Below are 12,268 nucleotides of genomic sequence, written 5' to 3' on the forward strand. Positions count from 1 at the left end.
TAGAGTCATGGGTACAGAAATATGCAAAAATGTAACCAAAGAATGATCAAAATCTACTGTAATACCAAGACAGAGAGAACATGTCATTCAACTCTCAGTCGACAAACACTATTGTCCACTTTATGTGGCTCTCAGACTCCTAGGAGAGTCACAATTGTAAAACAACATGCTACTGTAACTCAAATGTGCACAAAATGGCAGGTGAACTCTAGGAGAAGGCAAATTACTGCTTGAAAGACTCAGAGAAGATTTTACAGAAATGACATTTGGCTGAGTCTTGAAGGTTGAAACGTGCATATGGAATTAGCATCAAAGGGGAAAATTCTGGCAGAAATTTGATGGTAAAAAGATCTGCATGGCTGAAACATAAGATGAATTCATGATAGTGGAGGATAAGGAGGAGAAAGGTATGTGAATTGATACCTCCCTCCTCCTCCTCTCCCTTTCTTCTTTCCTTTGATTTGAAAAGATGTTAATAAGCTCTGACCAAAAGGAGAAATTGGCAGGAAAGATATTTTACTACTTTCAAAGGTGAGAGAATTGAAAATCAGTAAGGGTGACTAACTTTCAACATGCCACAAGTGGTTAGAAGTACAGTTAGGCCATAATCTTCTGATTTCTTATTTCCTCTTGTAATACCTCATTAGAGGACAATTCTCTCCCCAAAAAAGGTTATTTTAAAAACCTACAAAACCCACAATACTATTTGTATAATGATATGAATCTACTTATTAACTTCCTAAGAGATTTGTTTTTCCAATCTGGAAAATGGTCTTAACATATGAGTTGTTTTGCCTAGTTTGAAGAACATCAATCTATTTTAGTGGTTTTAAACTCTTTCTACATTTTTTGCATTAAAAATACTGTTGAAAATCTGATGAAAGTTATGAATTTCATCCTCACACAAATATATATAGACAAAATTTTGCATAACATTTTAAATGTTCATTTTTGGAAATATAATTGAGACAAAGGGAGTTACCTAGAAATAACTTATACAATAGCTTTGTATTATTACATGTAAGATTTTTTTTCTCTTAAGTAGATGATTTGTTAGATGCAAAAGTTAAAAATTCTCACCTACATGGTATGAAATAGTATGGATAAGATATAGTTTAACAATTTTAGTAACAATTACAAGACTTTTTCAGTCTTGTAAATTCTTCAAGAAAATATGGGTACACAAAACAGTTAAGCATTCTAATTATACTTTGTAAAGGAAAATAATTAGAACCTCACAATTTTTCTCTTAAATTTGCACACTATGATACGTTATAAATGTAAGGCTTTCAGAAGAACATTATAAAAATTCAAGACCTCATAATCCTGACCAAAACAAAAAGACATACCACAGAATTTAATTCTTTAAAAGAAAAAGATGACATTCACTTTTTATGAAAGAGAAGGGGTTTCACCATCCCTGCCAATATCTTGGGTAATTGTGCAGCAATAACTTCAGACATCATTTCTGGAAATTCAACACTCAGTGCCCGGGACTGGATAAATGTATTCAAGCAGTACAGATGAAGTTGTTTGACAAGCTGTTGGTTTAACAAACGAGTAGAAAACATGTAATAAAAATAATAAATTCATATGCTATTCAAATGTGACAACTTATTTTTCTAACTATTTATAATATAAATACTTCTCAAGGTGTTTTCTTCTTACCACAATGAAAATAACTCCTACCATTTTCTAGAATAATATGTAAAATGTTACATACTCGTGATAGAACATTCTGCTATTACGGAAAGATTTATTTAAAGAAATGGAAGTTATTCATAATTCCACAGGATAAACTGTGTAAACATTTTGGTATATTACTCAAGGTTTTTTGCCTTTTATACATGTATACACACATACCCAAATATACACACGATGTTACACATGTTTCATAAATTCTATTTGCTAATCTGGCTGTTTTATATAACATATTGATTCTTTCTATGCTAACAATCCAACATCGTTTAATCTAATTTTTATCAAAGTAATTCATGTGTATAGTGTTAAAAGCCAAGTAGTACTACATGATTATAAAAACAAAAGCAGCAGCAGCAGCAGCAATACAGCCTTGCAGTTTCCTGATAGACTTCTTCCTATCCCTATTCCAGCCCCGTAGACATAACTACCTTCAACTTTTTGTAGCCTGTGTCTTTTGATATTTATTTCTATATTTCCACTAAAGTTAGTTTTAGTTTCTACTATGGGAAATGAAGAAAATGAAGTTCTCTTATACTAGACACTCTCTTCCTCAACTATGTACCTGTTCTCTTCTTCCCAGAGAGAGCTTTTGGCTCAATTTTTAGCTAAAGGCAATATCCAGCATTTATATTATAAAGATTTTTAATGGTTTTCTGCTGGATTGCATCTCCATTCTTATGACTAATTTTTATTTTGCAAAAGTGAATCACCTCGTATTCTTGTTTGCTTTGTTTTCTCTACATTTGTCACAAAGTCATAGTCAAATGCTCCAACAGAATTGCAAAAATCACCTCAATTACAGTCATACTTACTGGTAATCTCTCAGTTCCATTTATTTTTCCTGGAGCTGGTATCCTAGAACCCTTTGTATTACTGCTCCTATCTAGACTAACTACTGCTCTGCACAATTATTGTATTGGGACATCACTTTGCAATTCTCTAGGGGTGGATCTTTGGCTTAGTCCGGTGTTTTGTTATAAGACATCCTGTAGCAATTCTTGAGAAAGGTTGTATCTGAGGTACACTCTAGAAGACCTTGCACAATTGAAAATACTTTCATGCTGCCATTGTACTTGTTTGATGGTTTGGCTAGGTATGAAATTCTTTGAAGATTTTCTTTTCCGTGAAATTCTGAAGGCCTGCTCCACTGTCTTCTGGCTTCCAGTGTTGCTGCAGAGAAGTCCAACATCATTCTGAATCCTGATAACTTCTATGTGATCTGTTTCTTTCATTGCTGGTATACTTTAAAATATTCTCTTCATTTCTGGCATGCTACAGTTTTACAATAATGTACCTTAGTTCAATTGTGCAGTGCCTCTACACTGGACCCTTATTGTTAGAAAACTCGTGTATTTCAGTTCCAGCAAATTTTATGATTTCTTACATAAATTTCTCTCCTTGATTTTCTATTTTTTCTTCTGGACATTCCTATTAACTGGAGGCTAGAACTCCCTGGGTACTAAATTTACTATAACTCTTCTTTCTAATTTTCCATGTTTTGATCTTTTACTTTTCCCCAGATTTTCCCTTCCATTTCAGCCCTTTCAGTGAATTTTTAATTTCTGCCTTTCTTCATTTAATTATCCAAAAGTATTTTCTTGCTAAATGTTCATTTTAAAAATGTTTTCTGTTCTCATGTCATGGACGCCATATCATTCTTATTTCTCTGAGGATGTTAGAAGTTCTCTTCTGTTCTCTGCACTGGTGTTTTTTTCCTTCAAGTGTATTTTTATTTTGCTTTCTGCCTTTCATTTTAGAGGCTTTACTCAAATAGCTCATAATCTTGGCTGTCTGTTCATATTCAGGAATAAGACCTCAAAAGTTGACCTGGTGAGTAGATAGCTTTTTTATGTCTTCACTGTCATTTTAATGTGATCTGAACATAGTAGCAATAAAAGCTTGTATTTCATATATCCTGACAAAGCACAGATATCTTTTCTTAGTAATCCACTTCTGGTGTTGGGCATTTCTTGTTTGTTTTTCTTTTTTTCCCCTCTGCTATGGTGAACATCCTTGCATGTATATTACATTTGCCTAATTATTTCTTTAAGATAAATTCTAAAATATAGAAACTTGAAAAGCATGCAAACATTGCCCATCCATCAGCAATGTTATTTATAATTCCATTTAAAATGGCATGAGTCTTATTTTCCACATACATACCTTTGTTTTTACTGTATATATAAAATCTTTTATAATTTTAGGCACAAATATTTTAGAACATATTCAGGAAATGTACCATAATTTCTATCACCTATTAAATTACCCTCAAATTATACAAATACTTGTAAAAGAATATTTGAGTGGTCTATATTGAAAATGAAAAATAAATAAATAAATAAAGTCTGAGCAGCGTGATCCAAACACTTTTAAAATACAAGCATTAATCTGAGAAAATCATATAAAGTAAAATTGATATGTAACATTTAAAAAGTTATAGAAAATCAGAGAATAATCATTGATATTCTGGAATCAACCAAATACTTACATCATGCAAGTTATCAAGAAGTTTTGTAAGTTGATAGAAACGCTGTGAGCTAGGCACAACTCCTTTTTGCCTCAAACCAATTGCCTTGATGAGCTCTCTAATGTAGCTTGACCTCATCTCCTCAAACTGGGTTTGACTTCGTAGTCCTTCCAAAGGAACTGTAAGAAGACAATTAAAAGTGGCAGTTATGTTTAAAAAGATGACATTAACAACTTATAACATATATTTCTAAGATATATAAAGATTTCTTCTGATATGTGACTCTAGGAAAAAAACACCTTATATAGGAAAGAGATCGTGTTATTGATAGTATCAGGACATATAAACTGCTAGTTCACTGGAAGAATATAAGAACTAATAGGTATATTAAAGAACACTTCAGCTGACCTATTTTAGACCTGTATCAATGGATTGTGCATCTATCTTAGCATTTGCTCAAAAGAGTACCTGGCCTTATTCTACATGCTTCTTGAATACCTGGTTTGATTTAGTTTACAGCTGCATGTAATCTGGGTCCTTTTTTTCCCTTCTTTTTAATGAACACTTGGCTTGGATCTCTTAGTAAACTTTTGTCTTCTTTATATAAATCTCAAGTATTTGTCATTAAGATTATTCCTAGATTTATCTTTTTGTTGTAATATTAAAAATTGCCTCATTAAATTTTCTAATGCCTTCCTGCTGATATGGGAGAAAAGTATTAATATTTAAATATTTATCTTATATCCAGCCACTTTGTTACACAGGCATATCTTGGAGATATAGCTGGTCTGGTTCCAGACCACTGCAATAAAGGAAATATTGCAACAAAGTGAATCACATGCATCTTTTGGTTTCCCAGCCCACACAGAAGTTATATTCACACTATACTAGAATGTATTAAGTGTGCAACAGCATTATTTTAAAAATGAACATACCTTAACTAAAAAAATACTTTATTGCTAGAAAACGGTAACAATCATCTGAGTCTTCCATGAGTCAAAATCTTTTTGCTGGTGGGAGGGTCTTGTCTAAATGCTAATGGATGCTGATTGGTCAGGGTGGTGGTTGCTGAAGGTTGGGGTGGCTATGACAGTTTCTCAAAATAAGGCAACAATGACGTTTGCTGCATCAATTGACTCTTTTGTGAATAATTTTTCTGTAGCATGCAATGCTAGCAGTTTGATGGCATTTTACCCACAGTAGAACTTCTTTCATAACCAGAGTCAATCCTCTTAAGTCCTGCTGCTGCATTATCAACTAAGTTTATGTAGTCTTCAAAATCCTTTGTTGTCATTTCAATAATGTTCATAGCATCTTCACTAGAAGCAGATTCCAACTCAAGAAACCACTTTCTTTGCTCATCCATAAGAAATAACGCATCTTTCAAGTTTTATGAAACTAGTGCAATTCAGTCATGTCTTCAGGTTCTACGTCTAATTTTAATTCTCTTCTTTTCACACATCTGTAGTTATTTCCTCCACTGAAGTTCTGAACTCCCTCAAAGTCATCCAAGAGGGATGAAATAAACTTCTTCCAAACTCTTGTTAATCTTGCTGTTTTCACCTTCTGCCATGAATCATGAATGTTCTTAATGGCATCTAGAATGATGAATCCTTTCTAGAAGGTTTTCAATCTACTTTACCCAGATCCATCAGAGGAATCACTGTCTATGGCAGCTACAGCTTTACAAAATATATTTCTTAAATAATAAGATATGAAAGTGGAAAATTACTCTTTGATCTACGAACTACATACAGAATGAATGTTGTGTTAGCAGAAATGAAAACATTAATCTCCTTGCATATCTCCATAAGAGCTCTTGGCTGATTAGGTGCATTGTCAACGAGCAATAATATTTGAAAGTAGTATTCCTTTCTGAGCAATAAGTTTCAACAGTGGATTAAAATATTCAGTAAACCATGCCATAAACAGATGTGCTGTCATCCAGGCTTTGTTGTTCCAGTCATAAACAGCAGAATAGATTGAGCATAATTCTTAAAGGCCTTAGGATCTTCAGAATGATAAGTGAGCATTAGCTTCAGCTTCAAGTCACCAGCTTCATTAGCCCCTAACAAGAGAGTCAGCCTGTCCTTTGAAGCTTTGAAGCCAGGCATTGACTTCTTCTCTGTAGTTATGAAAATCCTAGATGCCATCTTCCTCCAATGGAGAGCTGTTTTATCTACCCTGAAAACCTGTTTTTAGCACAGCTACTTTCAGAAGTAGCGATAATCTTACCTAAATCTTTTGGATAATTTGCTGCAGCTTCTACATCAGTACTTGCTGCTTCACCTTATGCTTTATGTTATGGAAATGGCTTCTTAAACCTCATGAACCAACTTCTGCTAGCTTCAAACTTTTTTCTGTTCCTTCCTCACATCTTTTAGCCTCCCTAGTATTGAGAAGAATCAGGGCCTTCCCTCTGGATGAGACTTAGGCTTAAGGGAATATTGTGGCTGGTTTGATCATCTATTCAGACCACTAAAACTTTCTCCACATCAGAAATAAGGTTGTTTTGCTTATCATTCATGTGTTCACTGGAATAGCACTTTTAATGTCCTTCAAGAACTTTTCCTTTGTATTTGAAACTTGGTTAGTTGCTTGGCTCAGGAGACCTAGTTTTTAGCCTGTATCAACTTTTGACATGCCTTCCTCATTAAGCTTAATCATTTCTACCTCAGACTTGCAACTCTTTCTTTTACTGGAACACCAAGAGGCCATTCTAAGATCGTTAGTTGGCCTACTTGCTTTTTTTTTTTTTGAGACAAGGTCTTGCTCTGTCGCCCAGGCTGGAGTTCAGTGGCACAACCTCGGCTCACTGCAACCTCCACCTCCCAAGTTCAAGCAATTCTCCTGCCTCAGCCTCCTGAGTAGCTGCGATTACAAGTGTGTGCCATCATTTCAGACTAATTTTTGTCTTTTTGGTAGAGACAGGGTTTCACTGTGTTGACCAGGCTGGTATTGAACTCCTGACCTCAAGTGATCTGCCCACCTCAGGCTCCCAAAGTGCTGGGATTACAGACATGAGCCACTGTGCCCAGCCTTGGCCTAATTCCAATATTGTTGTACCTCAGGGAACAGGGAGGAAAATTACTATTTCTTAAACCTATATTTATCCCCTGCACCCCAATCAAAACTTGGTTTCCATTTCCCCTAGAAAAAAAAGGCCAGAGATACAAACTTATGAAAAACAAATAAGTTAATTCTTTGGTTTTTGAGTTTTCTGGATCTTATACATAAAGGGGACTCTGAAGAGTAATTCTGGCAATTCAGTATATCTATGCAAATTTTTGTCAATTGAAAACTCTAGTATGTACATCTATATGTATATCTAGAACCTCTTTTTTAAAAAAAATTGTATAAATTTAAGGAATATCTGTGCAGTTTTGTTACATGCATATATTGCATAGTGGTGATATCTGGGCTTTTGGTATAACAATCACCCAATAATGCACCTTGTATCCATTAGGTAATGTCTCACCCCCTTCCTACCTTTCCAGCCTTCCAAGTCACCACTGTCAATTATTCCACACTCTATGCCCATATATATGCATTATTTAGCTCCCACTTATAAGTGAGAACATGTGGTATCTGACTTTGTCTCTGAATTGTTTCACTTAAGATAATGACTTCCTGTTCCATCCATGTTGCTGCAAAAGACACACTTTATTTCTTTTTGATGTCTGAATATTCCATTGTGTGTGTGTGTATGTGTATGTATATGTGTGAATACATCATATTTTCTTTATCCTATTATCTGTTGATATACACCTGGATTGATTCCCTATCTTTGCTATCGTGAACAGTGCTGCAATAAACGAGTGCAGGTATCTTTCTGATATAATGATTTCTTTTCCTTTGGGAAGACATCCAGTGGTGGGACTGCTAGATAGAATGGTAGTTGTATTTATAGTTTTTTGAGAAATCTCCATATGGTCTTTCATAGAGGTTGTACTAATTTTCTGGAGCTACTTCAAGGAGCAGTCATTTCAAACCTTCACAACTCTCTTTAAGGTTACCAACCAATCCCTATATTTCCCTCAGCTGTAAACATGAATATAAATTTATTTTTTCTTAATTTTCTCTTAGTAAATCCCTTTACTAAGATTTTAGTGTAAATTTTTTTTTTTTTTTTTTTTGAGACAGGGCCTCAATCACCCAGGCAGATGTACAGTGGCGCAATCATGGCTCACTGCAGCCTTGACTTCCTAGGTTGAGGTGATCCTCCCACCTCAGCTTCCCAGCTACCTGGGACTACAGACGCTTGCCACTACGCCTGGCTAAATTTTTGTATTTTTTTTTTTTTTTTTTAGAGACGGGGTTTTGCAAGTTGCTTAGGCTGGTCTCAAACTCCTGGGCTTAAGCCATCTGCCTGGCTTGGCCCCTCAAAGTGTGATTAGAAATGTGACCCACTACATTTGGCTTTTAGTGTAATTTTGGAGAGAACAATGGTAAAAATGTTTGTTCAACCTACTGTCTATTCCTGGAGATTTATATTTTCATTTTTAATGGCAAATGAGAGGTTTAAGTTCATAACTACCAAATCATCAAAGTTTTACTTTGCCAATCTTCTTGCATTTATTTTATAAAAGGTATTTTCTACTTGAGATTGAAGATTATTTCTATTTCTTCTAGTCTATTTTTAAATTATTTGAGTGTTTACATTTAACTCAATTATCTGTTATTCAAGGATATAATTTGAGCTATATATCCAAACTGTTTTTTTCCAAATATAAAACTATTTTTCTTAACATTTATTTGCTTCATACTCATTGATTTGTGGTTTCCACTATACTATATATGTTCTAATATATACTTGTCTGACTTGCACAAAAGTTCAGTATATCTCTCCTCCCATGCTGTATTAATTACAGTAGCTTTCTAATTCCATGCATGTTTTTATAATGCTTATCTATTTATTCTAGTTTTAAAAATAGATTTTCAATAGGTTTGTCAAATTCACCCTCTTCCCCCAAAATCTCATTAGAATCTTGATTAGAATCTGTGGAAAGCATAAGTACTATTCATTAAATAGTTTCTTTTTCTTCCTTTTTGTGAAGTGGCAAGTGGCTAAAAATCTTACTCTCTATGGTATATGAGTGGAAGTTGTACGAATCTCACTTGCTTTTCTTACCTCTGCTCTAGTGATCGCCTAAGTTTCTAAGTGACAACAATGAGCAGTGCCTCCCTGTTGATTAATTCCATTGTTGTTTAATTCCCCAGCATAATGTTGCCTATCCATAAAGAGAGAATTATGTTAAAGATATAAGCCAATTTGGAAGATCTAGGACTCTGTGACATAAGTCCTATAGGATTCATTCCTTCATGCAAAGAAGGGCAGGAGCTAATTACTGTGTTATTAAAAGTATTCCAGTTGACTCTCTGGGCCGGTTCCACGTGAATATTCTTTCTCCACTTGATGCTCTGTCACCAAATTAGGCTTGAAATTCCTCGTCCAAATAGGGTTCCCAAGAGAGTTATGTATTGATCCTTGTCTTTGCATAGATTCCATGAGGAAGCCTTCGTTTTAGGGTTTAGCTTTCCTGCCCTTCCCTCCTGATCTGCACCCCCCAGTCATTTGAGATTTGTGCCTTAGAAAGAAGTCCCTGTAACGATGTTGCTGAGAAAGACCTTAGGCTCACCCTCGGCCTGAGGTCTTAGCTCCCTGTGGTTCTCATACAAATCACAATGAATCAAGGAAGCATCAGTTTGTACATGTGAGGGCTGATCCTGCCTATGCAAGGGTCAAAGCAGTTGCTTTTTCTTTCTTTTTAAACTTTTCCCACCCAGACCCTTGGGGATCCACTGAGGCAGAGGTAAGTATGTTCCTTGGATATAAGAAAAAGTGGAACAGATATTTGCCTGTCCTTCTGGTGATCAGTGCAGTGCTTTATAAAACATAATTTCCTCTTTCTTCTGGGCCTATAGCTAGGCTGTATTTCCCAGCCTTTCCTGCAGCTTAAGTGCTTTGGAATGTGGGTGAAAGTGATGTATGATAGTTCCAGATCTAGCCTTCAAAACCTCTTTCACTCAGTGCTCATTTCTAGTCACGTCCAATAGAGGTTTGCAAGCCACTAGGAAAGGGTGGAGCCACTGGCTAGAAGGAGCCTGGGTGTTTCTTGCTAACTCACTGGACTGTGTCTGTGATAAAGAAACCACTATTATATTAAGATGCTAATCTTTATAGTTACCTGTTTTAACAATTTATCTTGACATCACAAAAATAATTATAAACAAAATTATGTGTTTTATATAGTAAATACTTTGAGGATGGGGTGAGAGTGGTGGTAGAAAAGAGTATGGTTCATGCTTATCCAATATTAATTGCAGTCATGTATCACTGAATGATGGGGATATATTTTGAGAAATGTGTCCTTACGCAATTTCATCATTGCGTGATTGTCACAGAGTGTACTCACACAAACCTAGATGGTATAGACTACTATACACCTAGGCCTTATACCTAGGCTATGAACCTGTACAGCATGTGACTACTGAATACTGTAGGCAACTGTAACACAGTGATAAGTGCTTGTGTATCTAATTAGACACAGAAGGGGCATAGTAAAAATCCAATATAAAAGATAAAAATGAGACACTTGCATAGGGGACTTAACATGAATGGAGCTTGCAGGACTGGAAGTTGCTCTGCATGAGTCAGTGAGTGAGTGGTGAAAGAATGTGAAGGCCTAGGACATTACTGTACACTACGATAGACTTTATAAACACTGTACACTTAGGCTACACTACATTTATAAAAATATTTTTATTTCTTTTATAATAAATTAGCTTTACCTTACTGTAACTTTTTTACTTTATAAACTCTAGTTTTTTAACTTTTTGACTCTTTTGTAATAACATTTAGTTAAAATCGAAAACACATGGTACAGTTCTCTTCCTTTCTTTTTTTAGAGACAAGTTCTCACAGGTTGCTTAGGCTGGACTTGAACTCCTGGGCTCAAGTGATCCTCTCACCTCAGCCTCCCAAGTAGCGGGGACTACAGGCACATGCCACCGTGCCTAGCTTTCTTTCTCTATATCTTTATTCTATAAGCTTTATCTACTTCTAAATATTTTCTTTTTTGCTTAATCTTTTTTGTTAAAAATGAATACCCAAAACACACATTAGCCTAGGCCTACACAGAGTGGGAATCATCAATATCACTGTCATCCACCCCCACATCTTATCTCACTGGAAGGTCTTCAGGGGCAGTAACACACATGGAGCTGTCATCTTCTAGGATGACGATGCCCTTTTCTGGAATCCCTTCTGACAGACCTACCTGAGGCTGTTTTGCGTTAACTTAAAAAAAAGTAGAAGTAGTGACTCTCAATAGAAAAGTATAGTATAGTAAATACATAAACCAGTACGAGTTGTTTATTATCACTACTAAGTACTATGTACTGTACATAATTGTATGTGCTATACTTTATATGGCTGGCAGCACAGTAGGTTTGTTTACATCAGTATCACCACGAACATGTGATTAGTGCATTGTGCTATGATGTTATGGTGGCTATAACGGGACTAGGCGAGGGTAATTTTTCAACTCCATTATAATCTTAGGGAACCATTATATATGTGTTCCATTGTTGACCAAAATACTGTTATGTGGCACATGACTGTAGTTTACATTACTGAATTAGGTGAATATGAAAGAGTAATTAAATCATTTTATCTAAAATAAAAGGAAATTGATGAGGCTATTTTAGTATTATACGGTAGGTAAAAGACTAAAAATATCGAGTAATTTTATTAATGTCTATAACAATATATTGGGTATTTCTTCTTTATACTTATAATCCAAAATGTCTACCTCATATATAACTATATAATCATATTGTTTGCAACTTTTCTAATGAATTAAGAAACTAAATATCTTGCATTAAGTTACTTGAACTCACTCACTTGTATTAAGAAGTAACAATACTTTCATACAGAGGAACTCTTCTTGGCTAACTTGAAGCTTGACAAACTCCTGTGGGATCTGCCACATGGTAAGGCATAATGAATAGAATGATGATTCTTTCATCCGCTGTCTTGCACCACACACCATACACAAAAGAAAAAGCAACAGGAAAAAAAAAATAGTGTCTCAGCCA

At 35.1% G+C, this 12,268-nt stretch overlaps 1 protein-coding gene across 3 annotated transcripts in view; it reads right to left on the reverse strand.

Moving 5' to 3' along the window:
• Positions 1-626: 626 nt before the first annotated feature.
• PGR (progesterone receptor) overlaps positions 627-12,268 on the reverse strand; it is a 91,072-nt gene continuing 79,430 nt past the window's right edge. Inside the window, exons 6-8 of one of the 3 annotated variants that reach the window (XM_023208004.2) lie at positions 12,075-12,205; positions 4,190-4,347; positions 627-1,541 (exon numbers count right to left, since the gene is read on the reverse strand). In XM_023208004.2, coding sequence (XP_023063772.2) covers positions 1,386-1,541; positions 4,190-4,347; positions 12,075-12,205 — 445 coding nt within the window. In that variant the 3' untranslated portion in view covers positions 627-1,385. The remainder of the gene's footprint in view (positions 1,542-4,189; positions 4,348-12,074; positions 12,206-12,268) is intronic. The other 2 variants (XM_023208006.2, XM_023208005.2) reach the window with 2 other exon arrangements.

This window comes from Piliocolobus tephrosceles, chromosome 13 (genome assembly GCF_002776525.5).
Source record: "Piliocolobus tephrosceles isolate RC106 chromosome 13, ASM277652v3, whole genome shotgun sequence".
NCBI lineage: Eukaryota > Metazoa > Chordata > Mammalia > Primates > Cercopithecidae > Piliocolobus > Piliocolobus tephrosceles.